Here is a 23280-nt window from a genome sequence, read left to right as displayed (position 1 = left end):
CAGGACACTAAACTTATAATACTCCTTACGTGATACATGATCATCATCATCGGGGATTAGGCACTAATGCCTATTCCGGCTTCAAATTGATTTTTCCATTTTCTTCGTGGTCGACCTCGATCTCTTTTCCTGCTAGGTTTGTAACTGAGCACAGCCTTAGGAAGTATGATACATGAATAATCCATCAATTTTACCATTCACTTTGCAAATGGAAGAAGCCGAAGTATTCACGAATAACTTTCGTTTGGTTTGGACAGTTCATCGAGACTATCGTAGCCTTAGGATCATACACTCAAATATTACAACACAGCATATTTTTTTAATTATGTGGGCTAAAAAACTCTGGCTTATCTAACCCTCCTACCCCACAACAAAATTAGCATTTTGATTCTTATTGTTCTTATAATGTGTGAGCATGTGCATGTGTGTACACATGTACAAGGAACATTCTTTCCAATTGTATTAGACCGACTAATTTAAATGCCCTCTACATTTTAGTACTTGATTACCCGCCACGGTGGTCTAGCGGTTAGAACGATGGGCTTGTAATACTGGGGTCCCAGGTTCGATTCCCGGCGGTGCTCAGATTTACAACTTGTGTTGGGCAAGGCCGTGGTCCAGGCATCACGGAGTTTTCCTCCGGGGTTTCCCCGGTTTCTCCATCGCAAAAAAGGGGGTCACAGCAGGAGCGTTAAATGTCGCGGTCCCGATCGAACCCATGTACTGATGGGTCGTGAATCCTGCTAACCACCAATGCACACCATGCTGAAGTACTTGATTCATGACAGATAATTGTACAGTCTACTGCATTAGTCACTAAAGTGGATTAAGGTACAAATTTCATATAGTTTTATGAAGATTTGGTCTGGTATGGTTCCAATAGTGATCATCCCACAAAAATTAAAGTGAATATTAATAATGCATTCATATTTATTACAGATAATTTTACACAAATTCATTATTTTATCCCCACATGATATTAATACAGTACTCCATTGATGTTTAATATGACCATAACTAACATCATATGTATGTATTATTTTTCACTACATGGTATAGAATAACAAAACGAAATCCAAGTAAAAGGCTCAGTAATCAGTTGTGGTTCGCACATATGAGATGCCTGATGGCATGGTGACCTTGTCCACGCCCTTGGGGAACAACTTGGGTAGATCCTCGTCCTTCACATGAGGTAGGATCATCACCTTCGTGCCGGGCTGAGAACAGACAAGCAGTCAACTTCAGATGTACAGGCAGACAAAAATACTTCTTGTTTCAAAATGCTTGATATTGCCTATAAACACTCACCGTCCAGTTTGCAGGAGTTGCTATGACCTTCAGCCTGTCCGTGAGCTGCAGGGAATCAATCACTCGAAGAATTTCGCTGTAACCGAAACAAAGCAGCATGTCAACATTTATAATTTAAATTTCTGTGCATTTACAAAGAGTTCTTTGCTCTTTTAACTGGTACTGTAACCTTACACATCTGTTTTGTTATCAAGAATCTGGCTTAACAGAGGAGAGCAAGGCAAGCTTTGGCCCAGTGTTGCAAAGTCTGCACATTCTGAGTTTGAAATCAGGCTTTGATCTTGAAATATATCTGAAAGCTTTAAAAGTGTTTAAATTATTCCATAAAATTAATCTGTGGTGGAAATATTGAGGTTATATATTTATAAAAGCTAAAAAATTAATTTAGATAACATTTAATTTCGAACGTGAGCTACCGTACAGAATGCCTTGCTAACAAAAAGGAATTTATCTTTCTTCTGTTTAAATCTAACTAGTTACACAAAAAACCTTAGTACATTTCCAAAACATAAATAAATTCGTGGCGTAACAGCTCCAGAGAGCCAAAGTCGACTAGCTTGACTGCTGGCCTCACGTTCACATGCCTAAGCAGAGGTGAACGATCATCCAACCAGATACAGGGTGACGTGTGGTCAGCACGACGAACCCACAGCCATTGCTAGTTTCCTGACCGGATTACGCTACTCATTGTAGTTTCCCAATTTACTCACGATGCTGGGTTGGCATCGGTCCCATACACGGTCGAAAGCTCATGAGAAAATTTCTTTCACCGAGACTCGAACCAGCGCGCATTCCGCATCGCCGGTCCGAAGCATGATGCCTCAGACCGCGCGGCTACGGCACGGGATAAAACATAAATACGTCATGTAAAATTTATTTTGCCCACCTGAAGTGTAAATGACTGTCCAATTTGCTATTTCATACAAAAACAGTGGTGGATTCAAGTATACACAAGTAGGCATCTGTTTGATTTGCAAAGTTGTGAGTAGGACATTTAAGACAGCAAACCAAGATCCTGATAGAATGCATGTTGGGGTGAAAGTAGAAATTCTAAGAAGATTCCTTACTGCTCATTGCCAGAATGTTTAGATTAGCATTGAAACAATAAAGTATAGTTGTCAAAGTGTGGTTATACTATATACAGTTCTGCCATTAATTTTCTCACTATCCATCTAAGGCCAAGGACTAGCAATCATTTCTTAAAAGCAGATTACATTAATGTTGGTACGAAAATCACTTCATTTGAGGGCATCCTAGAACCATGCAAGACAAATTTTTCAAATACCTCATGGCAATGCAAAAGTTACAAAATAATCTACAGTCTGTTCGCTGTTCAAGTTATGTGTTCCTTCTGTAAGACCATAATATGAAATTCTAAAATCAAACTGTCTTACTATAACATCACTATGTCAGGAAAAAAATATTGTACAGTCGTGTGGTCCTTAGAATGCTGGTCATTACTGTACATCATCATCATCATCATCCAATGGCTCTACAGCCCATATCGGGCCTTGGCCTCCTCAATTTTCTGCCTCCATGAAGACCTATTATTTGCGGCCATTTTCCAATTTCGACATTGGATCAGACCGGCAGCATCCCGTCTCACAGTCTCATGAGGTTTCTCAACAATTGATTTTTACGGGGTGTGTTATCGGCCACACGCCCAACCAGAACCGATGGAGCGGTTTGAGACACCTTTCGTCTGGCCCCTAAGCATTAACCTGTCCGGCAAGGTTAGACCTACCAGTAGCTAAGCTACCGCGGGCATAGCTCTCCGCCACCATTACTTAACATAACGTGTAGCGGTGAGTCTGAAGATTTCTGTCTTCTGGGTTATTGCGCCGTGTAGTATGGTAGATTTCTACCAACGTTTCAGAGGTCATATTGCCTCCGTGATCTGGGCGAGGCCAGGTTTATAGGGACCGGACAGTAACCGTGTTCGGAAAGTGTATTCCGTAATACACATAATACCCTTATGCATCCTTTGCAACATGTTTTTGGTGGTATAAAATTTGCCTTATTCAATGTTACTCACTTTGACCACCAACTCTTCACTTTCGGGTCTAATAGCCACAGAATAAGTGTAAATTCTGATATTACTCACTCAACATTCCTGCCAGTTGATGCTGGGTACAGCATGGACAGCCTGAGCTTGTGATCCGGCCCAATGATGTACAGAGCACGAACAGTCATGGCTTCTGCCTCATTAGCTTTGTTGTCCTCATCAATCATGTCCAGTTTGACTGCCAGTTCCCGGGTCTCATCTGCGATGATGGGATATGGAAAGTCACCAGGAATGTCGTGGCAGTAAGATTTGATGTCCTACAGTGAAAGAAAATATGTCTAATCATCATGCACGTAGCGTATAAATATATTACTTTAAATGGAATTCAGAAGTTAGATTGTGAATTATCCATCAACCCATATATTACCTATTATTTTCATTTCCACAGAAACCAAAAATCTCGCAAAATATAAAATATTTCAGAGAGATGATGGAAACAGTTTGCCGTGAACAATGATGCCGTTTTCGGAAAACTACACAAGAGCGTAAAATACAGTTTATGAACAAGAAGAGAAAAAACAACAAAGCCTACTTGAAGGCATAATCAAATGGTTCTGCAGATATAAAAATACCATTGTGAGCTTATCAGTGTTTCAGATATTAATTTTCAATTTATTAAAAAATGTAATTGAAATCAAAAGTCAGCTGAGATGGATGGGCAATTATAATGAACCTGTAGCTAATATGTCATTTCGCAAAATTGACTAAAACAAACGATGTTTACTTAAATTTTGGTTTCACATGTGCACAAAACATTAATAAGCCCTTGCACTTTATGATTTGTATACCAGTAATATTCTTCAGATTTCAGTAATTTTCAATAAATAAATGAAAACTATATACAGATCACACGAATTAATTTAGACTTGCATGTGGTTTCTGTAAGAAAGGGGAATTATTAATGCTTTAATTAATGACCTGATTTTCATATGACTAACAAAGGCAAGTACATCATGTAAGTTGCTGAATTTTCGTGAAAGTAACTGTAATAGAGCACAAGAATTTTTTTTTTGCAGAGGCATCACTGATTTACGCTAAAGAATAAAAATGATAATCTTCATAACTGGTTGATTCTTTTTCTGTTTCAGAGATGTTAATAAGCTGAAAATTTGATCACAAATGGTGAACAGAAAAGGATTAGAAAGGATGAAGTTGCAGCCTATGACCCCTGGCATTTGCCTGGAGAAACTGAATAAAACCATGAAAACTATCAGAATAACCGGTCAATCAGCCATGAGATGAACCAAGTACTTCCAGAAAATAACTCCAGAACTTCACTGCTTACTCAGTGGGACGTTTTCATACGCAGTGTGCGGGCAAGTATTCTGAAGCAAAGTGTAAGAGCTTTGTACAATTATGAAAAGAGTTATACTGTATATGACTTACTGCAACCCAGTCACTGTGAGACTTCAATTTGTCACAAGAGTGAGCTATAACCTTAACTCCTCGCTTCTTAAACTCATGGTCGTGAACAGCAATGCGTCCCAGCTCCGTGGTGCAAACAGGTGTGAAGTCTGCAGGATGTGAAAACAGCAAGCACCAACTGAAAGTGTAGCATTGGTTACTGGTTACTGCAGTTATACGTTGTTCATTATATGTATTGCTACAATAATGGCACCAATTAAAAATTGAAGTAATTGTACGTATGAAAAAGTATATTTTCTAATGTAGACAGTGATGTACATCATTTCATGGTTTCTTTGTGGTATTAACTCACTGAACAAGGCATTTTTAAAAAATCAAACAAAAAAGTAACGAACAGAATTATCATCATCATCATTGTCGTGTTGTATTTATTTTTTCAACCACAGCGAAAACTGTGCAAAACAAACCGATAATTCTAGACTACTTACGAGTTCCCTTGCCACTCGTGGAACTTGATGGATCCACGCGTGGTGTTGGCCGTGAAGTTGGGAATGGTAGCGCCTAGCCTCATCTTGACGAACCGCGAAACACTGGAGCGTCGACTGGTTATCAGAGCACTGTGGAGTAGACTGATGCTGTATCTTGGACGACTTCGCGTTATATACCAACTGTTAGAACAGCTCAGTCATCGGTGTCATGCTGCAAACTGCTCCGTTGTTTGGTTGTGTGTCGTCACACGTAAACATTACACAGCACATGAAGTTAGCCTATACTACGTGCCAAGCGAGTTGTGATATTCGATAGAAGTCCTCTAATCGCCTTGTTGAACCTTTCCCTGTCACGTGTTTTAACAAGATTAAACCTTCGTTTTCAGTTTCCACGGCAACTATAATGTCAATCGTTAAAAAGCTTGAGAAAATTATTTCATTTGATTTTTACAGATGAGGGAACACGTTTGTTCCCATTGACGCTGTCGGGTATGTCAGCAGCAAGAGGAGGTTGATCTAAAGGTTAAAGGACGTGTACTGAATGGGGCTTGCTGACTCTGAACACAGAAACAATGTAAGAGGTAGGTCTAGAAGGAAACGCTGCATAAATAAGTGTATGATCACATGACGTCGCCAAAATACAGAACAAAATCACAACATGCAGATATAAACCCATCGAAAATGAGGCTGAGTTGAAATATTTGGGGACAACAGTAAAAAAGTCAAATTTCAGCCATGGATAAATTAAGAGCAAGTTAAATTCACAAAATACTTTTCATTCAGTTCAGAACACGTCTCTAAATATAAGGATTTAAATATCATTTTGCCTGTTTTGTATGGACATGTGGAGTGGCTTCTACACGTAAATCTTTAAACTTGACTAAAAAGTTTTAGCCACGAGGAAGGAACCTTGGTAGACGTAGAAAGACAGTCCTGCTTGTACAAATCAGCCATAAGCAGTTTACATAAATGACCGTAACATGCTTATTCTTCTGTTATATTACTCTTACTGTAGTTATCACGCACCATGGCATAAAGCGATGTAAACAAACGTAGCTGTTAAATCGAGTACTCTGACATGGGAACGCTGTTTTAATATTGTCCCAGAGGAATTAAACTTGAACGAACTTTGAACCAGTCAACGCTCTATACTGCGTATTTAAAATCCAGGCTATAAATGCACGTAGTGGGCTGCTTAAGCCTGAGTATTTTAACGGAACTGTTCATACAAAACGTGAATAGAATTCTGAGTCGTGTAAATAGTGTCAACTGCGTGTGTAGGCCTACTCACATTTTCATTCGTTGTAGTATACCATATTCAGAACTAGTTTAAACGAATATTACTGATCACATGAACTCTATAGTTTATATCGCGTGACTGTCTTTTATACAAGAGTAATTTTTTTTTAGATTTATTGTAAATGTCGATTTGAGCTCTCATAAAGCAAAGGTTACAATTTATCGGTACGTACCGAAATACATTTTATTTTACATTTACTCAGATATTTAATACCAGATTCCATCAAAATCAGTTAATTTGTTTGGTCCGAACCGTTTGGGAGATGAAACAATTTAAAAAAGCAGCCATGACTTTCTGTATTTTTGCTTCTTGCTTTGGTGACTGGGTTCCATAGTTTATTACAAAGGTGTGGCAAAATTTATTTAGAACCCACAAGTTGGGATGACATTATAAGACCAGGAATTCTGTTCTCTTAATGTGTTTTTTTTAGATAAAGTAGTGTGGAGAAAGTTACATACGAAGAGCTTTACAATTTGTGCTGTCGAATTAATTTTGTTAAGGTAATCAAATAAAAAGATGTTTAATATAACAAGCAGGACAAAAAAATGTAACGCGTTTAAAATTTCCGCTTGAAATTTAAAAGAAAGACAGGTTTCAAACGCTTGCCTCGGTTTTAATCACCGAAGTTCAAAGTAAGTGAACAAACAACACACTACTTTTAGCCCTAAGCACTGACGGAAGTTTGGAAATAAAAAAAAATCGAGAATCGGTGTCAGCGGCTTGAATTACACAGCATCATTCTACCACGTTAGTTATCTTCGCCATACACGAACAGAATATTAATTTCCAACCTTGGGCCCCGTAGCTATCCAACAGAACTAGTGGCTTCGCAGAACTGCGCCTGACTTGTATTCAGTTTAAAAAACATTATTTGGTATAGTAGGTCTGTATCAAAAACACAAAATCGATCATTTTGAGCTCTTTGTACAGTGAACGCCAATAGGGTAGAACCTAAGGAACGGATTTCGATTAAACTTGTTACTGATAGTCTACACCAAAATGTAGCCCTGCTGGTAAATAAATTTTGGTTCCTGTCTGCCCAATGTATGTCTCGCTCTAATTGCAGCTCAGACAGAATTTTTGGACCTTTCATAATAATGGTGCTTTATTATGAAAAACGTTGTTAGTTGTAAAATATAGGTCTCATTATTAGAACTTTTATTTGACGTTTTTATGTGTGGTGAATATTTGATGAAATAGAATTGGAACTCCAGTGTTGATTATTCAGTGTGATAATTTGTGGCGTGAAAAAATATGTTCCCTGGGACATAAACAGCAGCAGGTTTGAGGTCAAGTCGGCCTTGTGTGTGACACACTTATGATCGATCAGTCGATATGAAATATATTTTATAAATTTTGTAATATTCATTTGCATGTGGATGATGATGCCAAAACAACGTTCCTTGTTTCTGCCTACGTTTATCATACGGACAAGCAACAACAAACATGACTCAGATGACAGTGCTGTATCTCCATCACTGTACAAAGTGAGTTCGTTACAAGTCGTTACCAGTCCGGAAGCTGCAATGCACTTGTGCCGACCGGCCGACCGAGGGCTGACTGAATGATGTCGCCCATAGGCAACCGAAGGGGGGGGGGGGGGGGGGGACGATGCAGGCCAGCCAAGGCTGTCCATGAAATGACGGCCAGATCGGCACAAAGAGTGGTCGAACAAATCGGCTTCGATGACTGAGGTTTTCCTCCGTTGTAAGCAAATGCACACCCTCCACAATCACGGAGGTCTTCAATTGAAGTGTTCTCCCCAAATTGTCTGATGGGATAATCTCCCGCCAGTAGCAACAGCCCCTAGTCTGAAAAAGTCAAGGCCTTCCGCCAGGACAAAATTCCCGTTGTCGTAAGCATATCACCGTTTTAGTTATAAAGCTCTGTTTACCATTTCCAGCAATGCGTTACGTACGCAGGAATGGTATTACCTACCATGGGCCGATGTTTTGCGCTTGCGCAGGATTTCACCCTTGGTTTTTTTGGTTGGGTTTATTAGCTCATGGTCATGTGCACACGGAGCAAGATTAGGTTTGGTGCTATGATTGAAAACTTCTCAGCTAATACAGCGTAGGGATTTATCAAGTTCCATGAGTGGCAGGGATACTCGTAAGTGGGTACTTCAGAATTTTAGGCTTCTTTCACATAATGTTATGCATGGTCGAATAATAATAGTCTGTCCCTGTCCCAAGCATCATTCTGTGCAGGTGTATATAACCTATCGATAGTTCGAGATACAGGATAAGAGGATTGTGGGCTAGGTAGAGTAGCAAAGAAAAAGGTACATCATACTTTTGTTTATTTGATCTGCCAACTCAAAACGTTTTTTAGTCACAATGTTGTTGATATTATTTATCTTAATTTTTTTTGTAACGGTATTACACAACTTCAACGTGCGAGCTACTAATAAAATCATATGAGTGTCTGATTAAGTCAACAGGCATCTACAGTTGATTACTATCTGCTCAATGGCAGTTTCACAAAACCCCACCATTCATTTGCACAAATTGTATAATTATAAAAAACTGGCAAATTATGGCTTTTGTTCATTCATACGTCTATCAAATGGTGAAATTAATATTAATAATAACAATTATACTGTGTGTATAACATAATACTTGGCCTTAGTGATAAAAATATAGTGTTAGTGCATGGATTATATAACAGATAATTTTCACAAAAAATGAAATAATATTGTGACTGCAAATTTAGCAAGGTACTGACCTGAAAACACTCAAGGGAAATATACCGGTCAGAATGATTACTTACAAACTATTGTGTGAAATATTTATTACATGCAGAGCCATCCCTAGAGAGGTGAATCAATCTATGCGGGGGCCCCTCAATATACTTACTTACATTTCTGTCTTTTGATGTCATATTTCTCAAAACAAAAAAATTGATGTTGCATGTCACTGTGCTGCATTGTGTAGCCCTTCTATCCGAAGCAATGGAAGGAATAAAGAAATTTAGATGTTTAGTTTGGAGAGTTATGTATTTCTGTGTAGGATGACAGTGAGTCTGGAGGTGGCTGTCTTTTGGTTTGTTGTGCAATGTACACTGGTAGAAGTTTACCGACATTTCAGAGGTGCTCTGAAACATCGGTAAAGTTGTAGGATTTGAGGTTTTTTTGCAGCGGTGAGTCTGAAGATTGCTGTCTTCTGGGTCATTGCGTCGTGTAGTCTGGTAGATTTCCACCAACATTTCAGAGGTCATACTGCCTTCATTATCAGGGCGATGAATTCATAACCCAGAGGACAGCAATCTTCATCGGTAAAGTTCTTTCCAAAGTGCAAAGGTTACTACTTTACTTTGCAATTTAGTATTGGAATTTGATTTTAGACTTTCCTCTGTCATTATTGTTTATATTGACTTGATATTATAGTGCTTTTTATGGTAGTATGCAGCACGCACTGTTTCTTCAAAATATGGAAAGAGATTGTCAAAATATATCAAAATTGTTGGACATAACATTATACTAGTAAGTGGCATATTGAAGCAGTGCATTGAAGACTTTTTATTATGTTCCATCACGTAGTGTGTTTATATGTCAGAAATCTCTTCTGGCTTTTAACCATGAGATTTAGTCTCATCACTTGTATTATTTCTCATCTTTCTTACAGTCTTTTGCCTTTGGTGTATAAATGCCTTGTCCAGCCATAATGTGGCCTGGATACAAAATATTTACAGCTGTAGAACACATTTATGAAACAATAAACTTAATACTGAACCAGGTATACATACGAAGCTCCTTTTCTGAATAGACTTACAGTTTCCAGTGTTTTCAGTTAAAGTTATGGCTTTAACAGACCCAAATTTAAGTACCACTGTATAAGAGTGACAGATTATGTACAAGTAAAATTTTATATAAATGAAAAGGATATTAAGACAATTTTAAACAAAATGTATCATTAAATAATCCGTGAACTGGCCCATGAATGTTGTCATGTGATGTGACGGAATTAGTTCTGTAGTAAGGAGTACAATCACATTTTCCACAATTCATTGTTGTTTCATTGATTTTATCAAGTAGGACAAAACTTGTGTCCTTGTTCTAAGTACAGAAGTAAATGTGGAGACAATCATAATAATATTTTGTGGTGCAGTTAGTTTATTTTCCTTGTGAAGATTTCTGTCTTCTGGGTTATTGCGTCATGTAGTCTGGTAGATTTCCACCAACATTTCAGAGGTCATACTGCTTCTGTCATCAAGGTGATGATCATCGCCCTGATGACGGAGGCAGTATGACCTCTGAAAAGTTGGTAAGCTTCTACCAGACTACACAGCGCAACAACCCAGAAGACAGAAATCTTCATACTCACCGCTGTGAAAACCTCAAATCTTACATATTTTTCTTGTGTTCTGGTTTTTCTACTGTATTTGTCATGGACAGTATTTGAACAGACAAAAGTCATATGTGATTTATAAAATCCTGTCATGAACCATATTGTTTCTCTTCACTTGTACTGCATAAATAGAGCAGTTTAATGTTGCTTTCACAACATGCTTTTCCTAGGGAGGACTGGCAAACTTCCTGAAGTAGCTCATGTCTGATGAAGTGTTTGATGATGTGGCATACAAAGCCTGCAACTATAATCATCTGCTCTCAACAAATGAATTCCTGGATACAGAAACAGTGCTCTGTCAGGATGGAGCCTCCAACTGCAGACTCTTCTCAGGTATTTCTATAATATTTATTCATTTTACAGACAAACAGATTCTGAGATAAATTGTTTTAATCCAACAAACAAATATAATCTGAAATACATACCCTGCAGCGTAATATCCTGGTCTGTTACGTTGAATTCTTGATTTTTCTCCACACACTCTGTTCAATGTATGTTCACTTGAATGACATGTTTCAAACTAATGTTTCCATCATCAGGTTCAGTTCCCTGCTTCTGTGCCATTGCACTAAGGATCTCCTCCCAGATGTCAGAAATAATGATAAAATTATATGTTAAAATGTTTTTAATCCATCAAAGTTGGTTAAAAAGTAAAATGCCAAAATGATTATCACAAGTGTTTTAAGTTATTTTTAGCATGGCTTGGTGTGTCCCAGTGTGTTTCCTCTGTAAACAGAAAAATATTTTTTGTTTCTGTTATGTGGTATGTATAAATATGTAGTAGTGGAGTGTTATGTCACCTGAGTTGTATGTGTTGTGGTGTGTTATAGAATGGTGCAATGATGCACACATAAAACGTTTAACTGACTTAACTGAACAGTGCATGTCAAAAGTGACATGCAGAAAAGTACAAAATTCATACTTGCCCTGTTTGCCAAAACATAACCTAATTTCACAGAATTCTCCCCACCTGAATTTCTTTTCTTTTTCAATTTTAATACTAAGTCAAATTTTTCCTAATAACATCAATTAGTGCCTGAACACTTGCTGTTGTGACATGGATTTTATGATTTAATAGCACAGTATTCTGCTCAGTGCTTACATTCTGCTCATTATTACTTATAAACAGCTGTTTTGTCATACAAGAAAAATGTTGAGTGTTTTTACTTATTGATCGTGTAAAATTCATCCCAGTAAAGTATTTTGCTTTGGGGACGACTCTTCTGGGACATTGCACTTTGTATTTTGGTAGATATTAATTGACGATTTAGAGGATTTACTGACTGCATCATCACCATGATGTTTGAAACATTAGTTAGTATCTACAAGAGTGTGCTGTGCAACATCAAAAAGACAACCATCTTCACATTCATTACCATGAGATTCTCATTTCTCACCAAGTATATATTTTTATTTATTTATTTACAAGTTCCAAGAATCCAATAGTGGATATAGAACACGTCACAAACTCAAGTATAAAAACATAAAATACATACATTAAAAAATTACATCTAGACAAGCAGCGTACTAAATTCAAGACAATATAATTAGTATTTTTATTACAATAGTTATCCAATTAAGTACTCATCCACAGTGTAAAACGAGTGAGTAATTAAGAAATGCCTTAATGCAACCTTGAACTTTTTAAAATTATTTGAGGTATTCTTAACCTCTGTGGGTAATTTATTAAATATCTTTATACCCGCATAGTGAACTCCTTTCTGATAAATAGTTAAATTGGCTTGGGGTAGATACAAATTTTCTCTCTGTCTAGTATCAATAGTATGAGAGTCAATGTTTGATGAAAAAAGAGTTTTGTTTTGTAATACAAACAATAATAAAGAAAATATATATTGTGATGCCAACGGTAAGATATCTAATTCTTTGAATATATTTCTACACGATACTCTATTGCTACATCCCATCATTGTTCTAATTGCCTTTTTCTGAAGGAGAAAAATAGTGTAACTACTAGATGAATTTCCCCAGAAAATGATGCCATAGCTCATCAAGGAATGAAAGAAAGCATAATAAATTGTCTTTAGTACTGAAATAGACATATATGGTTTCATATTTCTAATTACATAGCAAGCCTTGCTCAATTTTTTAATAAGTAGATCAATATGATTCTTCCAAGTTAATGCACCATCAATCATAATTCCCAAGAATTTAGTACAGAAGATATTATTAATGAATTTATTATTATAACTTATTGTGACAGTATCTGACATTTTTCTCTTAATTTTAAAATTAATATAATGTGTCTTATTAAAGTTTAGTGATAATCTGTTCATTCTAAACCATCTATTTATATTTTCAAATGTTGCATGAATGTGTTTATTAAAGTCGTTTGTATTAGAATGAGAAAATAGGATGCTAGTATCATCAGCAAAAATTATAGGTGTAGCAAATTTAGTTATTATACTGGGTAAATCATTTATGTATAAAAGAAACAACAAAGGTCCCAATATAGACCCTTGTGGAACTCCATATCTAACTTTAAGCCAATCCGAGGCTGTATTGTTACTGTCATTAGTAAGTAATACTGTTCTAATGTATCTGTTATTTAAGTAAGATTCATAAAGTGCGTGATCTTTCCCATTGATACCATAAAATTTAAGCTTAAATAACAAAATTTCATGATCAACACAATCAAAAGCTTTTTCCAAATCACAGAAGATGCCTCCCACTATTTGTTTGTTATTCATGGCATTTAAAATCTCTGTAGTCAATTTATAGATTGCATTATCTGTTTTTAATCCTTTCCTAAATCCATATTGTTCAGTACTTAAAATATTGTATTTATTGAGATGATCCAAAATTCTTGAGTACATTATAGTTTCAAATATTTTTGAAAAAGATGTTAAAAGTGATATAGGTCTATAATTAGACACATCATATATATCACCATTCTTATATAATGGTTTTATTAATGCATATTTTAATCTATCCGGAAATACTCCTCACCTTAACATTTTATTGCATATATAATTTATAGGTGAACTTATAAATGACGAGCTTATTTTTAAAATCATAGGTGGTATCTCATCATATCCATGCGAATTTTTTAGTTTAAGGGATTTTATTATTTTTTTTATTTCTTTGTTCGTACAGCATTTGGAATTCATATTTGGGTATGGATTAGAAAAAGCTTGGTTCATGAAATGAATATAATTTTCATCATCATTAATATCATTTGCAATTACGGGATTATTAATATCTTGTAGTTTTATTTTCTCTGCAATGTTAACAAAATAATTATTAAATTTTTCAGCAATAGTTTGTTGGTTATTGAACTTCTTACCATCAATTTTTAGTGTTTTTATTTCAACTCTATTTGTATTTCTACCTGCTTCTTTATTTATAATACCCCAAGTAGTTTTAATTTTATTATCAGAATTTAGAATGCATTTATCATACTCCATTCTTTTTGCCTCTTTTATAACTGTGGTCAATATTTTAGAGTAATTTCTGTAATAAGTTTTAAGAGTAGGATCCTTATTATTCCTTAATTTATTACAAAGTTCTCGTTTATGTTTACAGGACATTAATATTCCTGGTGTAATCCAAGAATTATTTTTCTGTTTACATTTTATCTGTGTCAAAGGGAAGCTGGAATAGTAAATTTTTAAGAAAATATTTAAAAATGTGTTAAAACTATTATTAATATCATTTACATCAAAAACTAATTCCCATGTTTCCTGACTTAGTTTTAATTGAAAATCTGTTATAGTATCGTTATTTATTAACCGTTTTATATAAGTATGATATCCTTTTCCCTGTTCCTGTGCCTTATGAAGTATTAATACTTGGGCATCATGATCTGATAGACCATTTGTAGAGGGGTATATCTCATATTTTCCAATACTGTTTATATCAATGAAAAAATTATCAATTACAGTGCATGAGGAGATGCCAACTCTAGTGGGGAATGTTACAATACTAGTAAGATTATATGATTGTAGGACAGCATCAAGTTGCTTCTTTCTGTTATCATCATTTAAATAATTTACATTTATATCACCACATATAATTATATTGTATCTCTCATGATATAATTTCTGTAGAATCATATCTAATCTTTCCAGGAAATTTGTAAAATTACCGATAGGAGATCTGTAAATAGTTAGTATACAATTTTTTTTTGTTCCTGGTAAGTTCTTAGTCAGCTGAATTGCACACGCTTCGATGTCCTTGTCTACAGTAAATTCTTTCTTTGTGTGGTAGAACTTAAAAGCATGCAACTTGTATTGATGCAATTATCATTGTTGTTGCCTTCTTCAATTTGCTGTTGATGTTGTTTTGCGTATGTATCAGGATGGTACAATATAAAAAAAATCAACATGGTGTCACACAGGATCTGTGCTTAGTGTTTGGTTTATTGGTAATAACTACTGAATCACTGGAGCCAGGTATATGGATAAGTTACCAGTTACAAACATGGCAGATATGCATAACTTGCAGGCTATACCTGATAAATTTAGTGTGATTGGAATCTCTAAGAATGGAAATTATGCACAGAAATAGATCACTTAATTGTGTATTTCTGGATATCTTTACATTATTCAGTAAAGCATTGAAATAATAGTAGGCATCATAAATTCTTCTTCTACGGCTCTCCGGTCCATATTTGGTCCATGGCCTCATCAATTCTCCTCTTCCCTTCAGTCATCTGTTAGGTCCGTCTGTCCGAGGCTTTGATCGAGGTTTCGAAACATCTTCCTTTTTACGGTGCAGGGTTGTTAGTCTTGCGACCAACCCCCAACCTGGAGGGCCAGGGTACCTGTCTTAGTCTGACCTCTCCCCCTCGACCAATCTGGCTAGGGAGGCCCTACCAGTAGCTTTGCTACCGCCAGCATAGCTCTTGGGGTCACTGAGGTACTCAAGCCCCACCACCATGACAAGGTGCAGGTACCATTAAGTGGGGAGGCATCATAATTTATTCCCAGAAATTCTTGTTTAAAACTCAATATGCACTAATGGATCACTAATTGTTATAGTTTATAGTAAAATACATTCTTCTTTCCTTTGAATGGAACAAAGTTGACTATGTATTATTTCTGTTTTTTTTTTTTATTCTGTGAAGGTTATAAATGACAGTTACACATTTCAGTACTTGTTACTCTGTGTATAACATAACACAATTGGAACCATTTCCAGGTCTTAGGTTGGACAACCATATTAATATATCTTTCTTATTTTATTAAGAAGTTAGTTTTGTGATGTCAACATGTCTGCTCTAATAATGGTTTTTGAACAAATTGACAGATTTTTATGAAAGTAGAAGGTAGCATCATACATTGGAAGCTGCTCTATTTTTGTACTTCTTAATCCCTTACCCATCAGTAATACCAAAATTGTGGCCATACAGATTTCTGAGGTGTGTCACTAATACCCCTTTATGTGTATTATCAGATCTTAAAAGTGTATGTAACTTTTTAAGGCCCTTTGTATATGTATAGTGTAATGTATGCATTTTCATTGAGGTCTTATAGAACTTAGATTTAGCTTTACGTTAGTTCAAAGTATATGAAATTTGGTACGGAGGTAGATTTTAAATATAACTATAAATTGTGTATGAAATGCATTTTTATATGTTAAAAATTAAAAACACTGGCAATCATGTTAGACTTTAAGGTTGTAATTGACAACGTTATGTAAATGGAAATTATGTGATGAAATAGATCCTAAAGTGTTTAATTATTAATTTATGATTTCCCTATGTTTTAAGACAATTATTCCTTTCTGTAAGTTTTATTTTTAAAGATAATTGTTCAAGTTGTTGGTGTAGCAACATAATGTATTTACTTAAAACAGAAAGTCATTACCAGATTCAAATTTGTAATACTCTGAGCTTTTATTCCTTTGGTATGTTTGTAATTTTTATATTATATGTAAAATTTATGGGTTGTCATTGAAAATTACTGATTAGTACTGTTAAAGTTTACTTATCTAAAGGCTAGTGTGTTGTTACTATGAGATTCATGGCAATTTTTTTTAGACAGATTGCAGTTTGATGTACGAACTCTTAGTGTGAAATTTGAAGTTGACAGTGATGATGTTGTTTTGAGTTTTAATGCCATGTAGCTTGTTGGTAGATGCTAATGTTTCTCCAAAATGTTGGTATCTATCTGTGGATCTACATAATGCCAAAACTCAAAAGAATAACTTCATTATGAATTGTTTGGTTTAAAGAGGAAAGTAATGGCTTATATGAAGGATTAGCCTAGAGTTTTCAATCAAGAAGCCTTGCTATTAGGTTCAAACATTACTGAACAGTCACAGTATAGAATTAAATCAGTATTCAGTTCTAGAGAACACTTATGATGTATAATTTGTGGAAGAGGCCTGACAGACATGATGAACTTAAAATTATTTAGATTTGCTAGTAAGTACTCCTCAAATAAGAATTTTTGTTGATGTGTATTAATCAGTTAACTGTTTAATTTATTTTTTAAGTCTTATTTATTTTAGTAAAATCTTCTTACCTTAGATCAGGATAGTATGGTCGGTAAAGAGACTGCCTACAGGACAAATAACTAGTGTTTGGTTGTTGATTTCAAAAAAAGGCTTAATTTTTTGAAAACATGTCAAAAACTTTCAAAATTCCAATTTTGAAAATTCAATATTTTTAATATTTTCGTAATTTCAAACATTAACTCAACAAAACCGAACAGAATCTAACGCAACCTAATTTAACTTGACATAACCTCACCTAACCTTGCGTAACCTCAGCTAATCAAATCTAATCTAAGCTAAGTTGTGTGAAATTGAGCTGTGCAATCTAGGGGATACAAACTTGGTTTTATAATGGAATAAGGAGCTATATATTTACACATCAAAAATGAAATAACATATTTTTGAAAAATGAAATGTACATCTTAAAGAAAAATTCAAATGGATGTGTAGTCCAACTGCAACATAAACGTACTTAACATTTTAGATATGGTTGGTAACGTTTCATACTTTTACTAGCAAGTTCACTGTCATCTGTGAATATTTAACAAAGCTTTCCATGGTTTTAATTTATTCTAAGCTGGGCCTTTTCTTTCTAAATCTTTGAAGTCAAGTGTAAATTGATTTAAAATTACTTTCAATTTACATCTGTTATTGTGACTGTAAGGATTTTTTGTTTAAAGACCATCACAATACAAATTAACAAAAATCATTTCACCAAAATTTTCGTGGAGGTCATCTAAACGGCCTACCAGAAAAATGTTTCTTCAAAAGTAATCTTGTCCCTTTCACCTCCTTTTTTCTCACAAACAAAAACTGTTTTGGATTTAAATTAGTGTAATCTCAGTATATACTGTGCACTTATTACTGTACTCCATTTACATAACAGTGAGAAATGAACTTCATAGCATTGTAAAGATTCATACAAATTCTTAAAGCTGAATAAAATCTTGCACTATTGCGAGTATGAAGGATTAAAGTGAGATAAATTATTGAGAAAGTGATGATAACTTACCACAGGAAGGGAGGAGATTAGCAAGCATTTTGTCTTCGCCATGCTTAACTCTCAAAGCATATTTTGCTTCATATGCTAAGTACAGTCTGATTGTAAAATTAATTTTATAAACACCTTGAAGCATTCATTAGTTTCTCAGAGCACACACTTATCAAATTATTGTCTGAGTTAAGATTGTAAGTACTATGATTCCTACGACAGATTCATTTAAGTTGAACGATACATTTCTGTTTCAGCATTGTAAAATGTGAGATGTAAATTTCCAGTTATTTGTCGTTAACATTTATCAGCTGTGAGTCATGCATTTAAAGACCAGCTTGCCCTGTGTCACAACAGCATAACCACTGAACCATTAAACCCCTTTTAGTTAAAATCCAGCGAACAGTCCCTATTCCCATGTGACACAAGTAAACTTCGAATTTCTTGTGTCAAACTATTCCATTTACCCCTGACTTACTGTGAACTGTAATATCACAACGTCTTTTACAAAAAATAAGTATCATCATGGGGAAGATCAATGCTTTATGTACTGTATCGTGAGTAAAAATTCTGCATAATTTATATTTCCTGAACAGAACTGACAAGACTGACACCACTACATCTGTATTGACAGTATATGGTCTGATAAACGGTAGTATTTTAAGCGTGAGGACATGTGTCGCATCCAGGGATCGAACCGAAGCCTAACGACAACAGTCAGTTAGTTTAAAGTAGGACGGTAATGCACAACAGAGCGAGCCGACGTAGGTAAGACTGTGAAAACCCAGAAGTAGGAACAGACCAACGTATTGAGCTCAGCAAGTTTGCCTAAAAAATGACTCGGGAATGAGGTCACGGGGAAAGAAACTCGCTGACGACGTATGTTGCAGGGCGGCTAATTGATGGAGTGATTCAGGCAGAGAATCTAGCTCACAACGTAATGGCCACATGGCGGCGACGTGACCACTTGAGAGGTTGAAGCTAGCTGAAGGACCGCCTTGACTATGGGACGACCAGACCAGCCACTGAAGACAGGCGCTATACCACCTGCAGATGGACTAGTCGTGCAGACTGAAGTCGCCAGGCCAAGAAGGATCAACGGACGGAGCCGCAAGCCAGGACCTGAAAGATAAAGGAAGAAGTGACGCCATTGAGGAAACGAACCAAATTGTCAGGATGTTGGCCAGCGCAGCAATAGTCACATTCCTTAGTTTCAGAAGAAAGTGAGCAAGCCGTCTCTGTGTCAGCCATGTTAAGGGTTAATTAGGAAACATTAAGCATAGGGTAGTTTAGGTCAGGAGACAGTGTTAGCGAGACCTCTAAAACGTTTACTTGTTATCCCGTGGTATTCCTTTGTCAAGCCACCTAACCTTCGGAAGAGACAGGAGAGAGTGTCATGTATCGGATAGGAAGTGTTTGCAAGGGTTTTTCTCCCGAATGAGACTGGAGTAGATGGTGACATTATACCAAATAGGACAGACAGGGAGGGTGAAATGGTAGAACCCGAACTTCCACTGGTTCGGCGGACTAGTTCACCCCCTATGGGCAACTGCGTAACACGTGGTGGCTGGCGGTGGTGTGGTCCACCCTACTGCATCACATCACGTGGTGGCAGGCAACGGGATAATACCCCGGCCGCCCACTCACCCCCGACGGAACTTCTCTGCTTTGGAGTGGAGGTAAAGTTCCGCGCATTCTCAACTCCGGCTGTACACTGAAGCCATTGGTCAGCAATGTCCTGGCCGCTTTTCACAGTCATTTAGAAATATAGTCTTAGCAGCTAACTGGTAAATTGGGGCAGTTCGGTTCCCATTAGTTTGTGTAATGATACAACAGAGCAGGAGGCTATTGGAGTTTTGATGCGAATGTCATTATCAGTGATACTGATGCGATGTCGTATTCTTCCGCAAGTTACAGCGCCAAACTACCCGGTCGATTTGACTCATACTCGGTATGGAGGACCAATACTAATTTTTTTAGAAAATTTAATGTTAATTTCGTTTTTATTGCTTGAAAGTCACTTTACATGCGGACCTGAAGATATCTTCTGCATTTGCTGACAGAGTTTGATTAAACTTTATATACTGCATTTATATCAGGCGAGTATTATCACAGATGAAATAGTGTTAACAGTCTCACTAAATTTAATTAGTTTTAAGGGACTAACTGGACATTAAAGTGATTATTTGAATCCTTTTGCTGATTCTGATAAGGCTTTATACTCGGCGCTTTAGGCCTACATTATAGCCTCCGCGTATCATCATTTGCTTAGAGTTTTTGATCCACTTTACCCTAGAAACAAATTGAACATGCTTTGTTTTCGACTGAAACGGGTGTCCACCCACCACCCGTTGATTCCGCAGCCAACCTTGTCTGCTTGTGGTGATTCCACGGCTGGCCGATAGTATATACACGCGCGTATTGTTCACAGATGGCATTTCTACAGCTACCGAGGCACTACCATACACGCCGAAAGTGATGAGTAAGCAGTGGTATGACAAAAGTAGCATGCGTGTGGTAAAACTTAGCGGAAGATGATGTTGCACTGAAATGGTAGTAGAATGATCAAGGCCATTTGTTCAAAGCTCGTAGCCTGGTCTGCATTCTTATGGGTGAAATAAAAAATCCAGCTTCTGCGGCTCGCCAGCCCAGTGTTGAAATAACGAGAAAAGTTGATTGTCTAGTGGAAGCGACAGTGGTGCCAAGCATCGCAGTGATTTTGACATGGTAGGGGAGCGGAAGGAAGAACAACAGTATTACGACGAAGAGAAAATTTACAGCCAGGTAATCAGGACTGCGGTTTGTAAAGCTACGTATATCCAGGAAATAGCCGATTGAAAAGTGTGAATTAAATTCGTCTTTTGTTTCTAAGCAAAGAACCTGTTTTGTAATAACAGACTTCGTGACAATAATTACGCAATCTTACAGCGGATTTGTTCCGAAATTGTGACAAGATGTTGCTGAAGGTCGGAACACGTTGACAGACTTATTACGTCGACGTCGGTGATGATGCTTCAGTGCTGACATAATCCAGTACACAATACAGAGAACTGTCCTTGTCATATATTTGTATTCCTTTGTAAGCATATTGTCTTACCGCTTATAATTTTCAGTCTTTCCCTTTATGTCGCTGTTTCTCAGTACTTACCTATTAACGGAAGTCATGAAGATTTCTGTTTTCTGGGTTGTTGCGCTGTGTAGTATGGTAGATGTTTACCAACGTTTCAGAGGTCATCAGGGCGATGAATGTGCCAATTTGGTGGGTGGGGCTAGGTTTATAGGAGCCGGACCGTGAATGGAGTAGCGTGCCTCCAGCCAATGGGAGCAGGTGTCACCCAGAAGACAGAAATCTTCATAATCACCGCTGTGAAAACCTCAAAACATACAACGGAAGTCATGTATGTTGGTCTATTCGCTGTAGCTTTGTAAGAATTTACGAATGCTTTTACGCTGGTCTTATGTCATTAATGTCACTATTAAAATATCAGCAGTGCAATTTGGACTCTTACAAGGAACAGCATTTTATTTTGTGTATAAAACGCTGTTTACGTGTTATAATCGTAAAGCCTGTATCCTGTTAAAATACAAAATCTTTAAATGTTATAATATACTGAACATAATATCTTTTCAGGCATATTTTTACGTTACTGTGTCTTAACAGATTCTGAGACCATCGGCCATTGGGCTCCACAGGCTCTGCCTCGTTTGCATCGGCACGGGGTGTACAAACATGTCATGCATGAAGCAGACGATGTTAGACGGCACTGCACATTTGTGCGTCGCGATGAACAGGGACTGCGTATTCTAACCATGCGTTACACTGCAAGACACCTCTCCTGCTCAAAGTGACAGCTGACACACGGAGGCACTGTCAACAAATACGTACATTTCGGCGATCCCGATGATGAAGGCAGCATGAACCTCGAAAACGTCGGTAAACTAATACCAGACTACACAGCGCTACAAACCGGAAAATTCATATCTTTGCCTTCTTGCTTTCTTTTCAGAATTTTACAGGCTTGGCTTCAGTGATTATTTTCTTCAAACCGAGAGAGAAATTAATATTTCGTTCAGATGTCATGTTGAATGAATACTGAATAAAGGAGTTGCCTAACAGATGCTCAATATTCATCTCGAAATTGTTTTAATTCCTTGAGGTTACATTTAATATCACTTCATTAAATTATTGTATTTTCCAGTATTTTAGTAACATTTCTGATCCTATAAAGGGGGCGTAAGTCGTAAGTGGTCACTATCGCCATTTCTTTTCTTGCTTTGTGCCCCGTTCAGAATCTCAGAGTGTCTCAAACGAAATGTTATTTTAAAGTTTCGTGTGCAGGAAAATACGCGTATGTGTGTGTGTACGCAGAAAAATGTCCATATTATTCATACGTCACTAAGTTTATAAATATTTGTAGCCTTCTGTAAAAATAACTGCTATTACCGTAGAGATTTAAAAGTAGGACAGTTATTTAGATTACTTCAAAAAATCCTTATCTGGAAATAATAATTATTAATAAATATAGATAACAATTAAAAATATGAAAGCAGTTGCAATGTGACACAGATGTGAAGACACAATCTAATTTGACGACAATTCCGTATTAAAAAGTGTCTCACTAATATTAACACACTTGTGAACCAAAATGCAAATACATTTAAAATGTCGTGGCATATATAGGATTACGTCGCGGCACACTGGTTAAGAAACTCCAAAATGAAGAGCCGAAAGGGGGCGAGGCCTCTGAAGCACAGACTCGCCAGCCAAGAAAGCAGAACAGTCTTCCAGTCCAGCCCAATTTGACTAGTGCTCCACGCTTTAATAACTGCTCTTTCAAGTTCCTAGTTTTGTGTATTTTGTGGTGATATTTTGTACTTATTCATTAAAATACTTACACGTACAGTACAAAATACCGTGAATAAATGAATAAATAAATACATCTGTTAACTGAAAG

The 23280-nt window shown here is 36.5% G+C and overlaps 2 protein-coding genes across 7 annotated transcripts; one reads left to right on the top strand and one right to left on the bottom strand.

Annotated features, from left to right (window-relative positions):
• Positions 1 to 912: 912 nt before the first annotated feature.
• On the bottom strand, positions 913 to 5494 carry LOC110838016 (peroxiredoxin-6). The gene is made up of 5 exons (XM_022080769.2): positions 5227 to 5494; positions 4760 to 4916; positions 3413 to 3630; positions 1309 to 1384; positions 913 to 1217 (listed from the first exon to the last, which is right to left on the bottom strand). Exons 1-5 carry the CDS (start codon positions 5307 to 5309, stop codon positions 1089 to 1091), a joined length of 663 nt encoding a protein of 220 aa, XP_021936461.1. The 5' UTR covers positions 5310 to 5494; the 3' UTR covers positions 913 to 1088.
• On the top strand, positions 4995 to 22450 carry LOC110838018 (uncharacterized). Of its 6 annotated transcripts, none has more exons than XM_087347954.1 (4): positions 4995 to 5012; positions 5680 to 5807; positions 11046 to 11208; positions 21987 to 22450. In XM_087347954.1, exons 3-4 carry the CDS (start codon positions 11076 to 11078, stop codon positions 22172 to 22174), a joined length of 321 nt encoding a protein of 106 aa, XP_087204080.1. In that variant the 5' UTR covers positions 4995 to 5012; positions 5680 to 5807; positions 11046 to 11075; the 3' UTR covers positions 22175 to 22450. The 6 variants fall into 6 exon arrangements, 5 of the variants coding, with proteins under 5 accessions (XP_087204080.1, XP_087204081.1, XP_021936464.1 ...); XR_002545931.2 differs by lacking the exons at positions 4995 to 5012; positions 5680 to 5807 and adding exons at positions 8355 to 8638; positions 20757 to 21109; XM_087347955.1 differs by lacking the exon at positions 4995 to 5012 and having other exon boundaries at positions 5599 to 5807.
• Positions 22451 to 23280: the final 830 nt, after the last annotated feature.

This window comes from Zootermopsis nevadensis, unplaced genomic scaffold, assembly GCF_977971745.1.
Source record: "Zootermopsis nevadensis isolate Lab colony 2312 unplaced genomic scaffold, Znev_1.0 Znev_ptg000012l, whole genome shotgun sequence".
Classification (NCBI taxonomy): domain Eukaryota; kingdom Metazoa; phylum Arthropoda; class Insecta; order Blattodea; family Termopsidae; genus Zootermopsis; species Zootermopsis nevadensis.
Note: the sequence above shows the minus strand (reverse complement) of the source record. Positions and strands in the feature narration are given on the sequence as shown.

Excerpts from the sequence above, each read along its gene's own strand:
- LOC110838016 (XM_022080769.2), bottom strand. The coding sequence starts at position 5,309 with ATGAGGCTAGGCGCTACCATTCCCAACTTCACGGCCAACACCACGCGT. Across the intron at positions 4,917-5,226 it reads CACGAGTGGCAAGGGAACTC|TTGGTGCTTGCTGTTTTCAC; the intron begins GTAAGTAGTCTA and ends CTACACTTTCAG. Across the intron at positions 3,631-4,759 it reads CTCACAGTGACTGGGTTGCA|GACATCAAATCTTACTGCCA; the intron begins GTAAGTCATATA and ends CTTTCACTGTAG.
- LOC110838018 (XM_087347954.1), top strand. The coding sequence starts at position 11,076 with ATGTCTGATGAAGTGTTTGATGATGTGGCATACAAAGCCTGCAACTAT. Across the intron at positions 11,209-21,986 it reads CAACTGCAGACTCTTCTCAG|ATTCTGAGACCATCGGCCAT; the intron begins GTATTTCTATAA and ends GTGTCTTAACAG.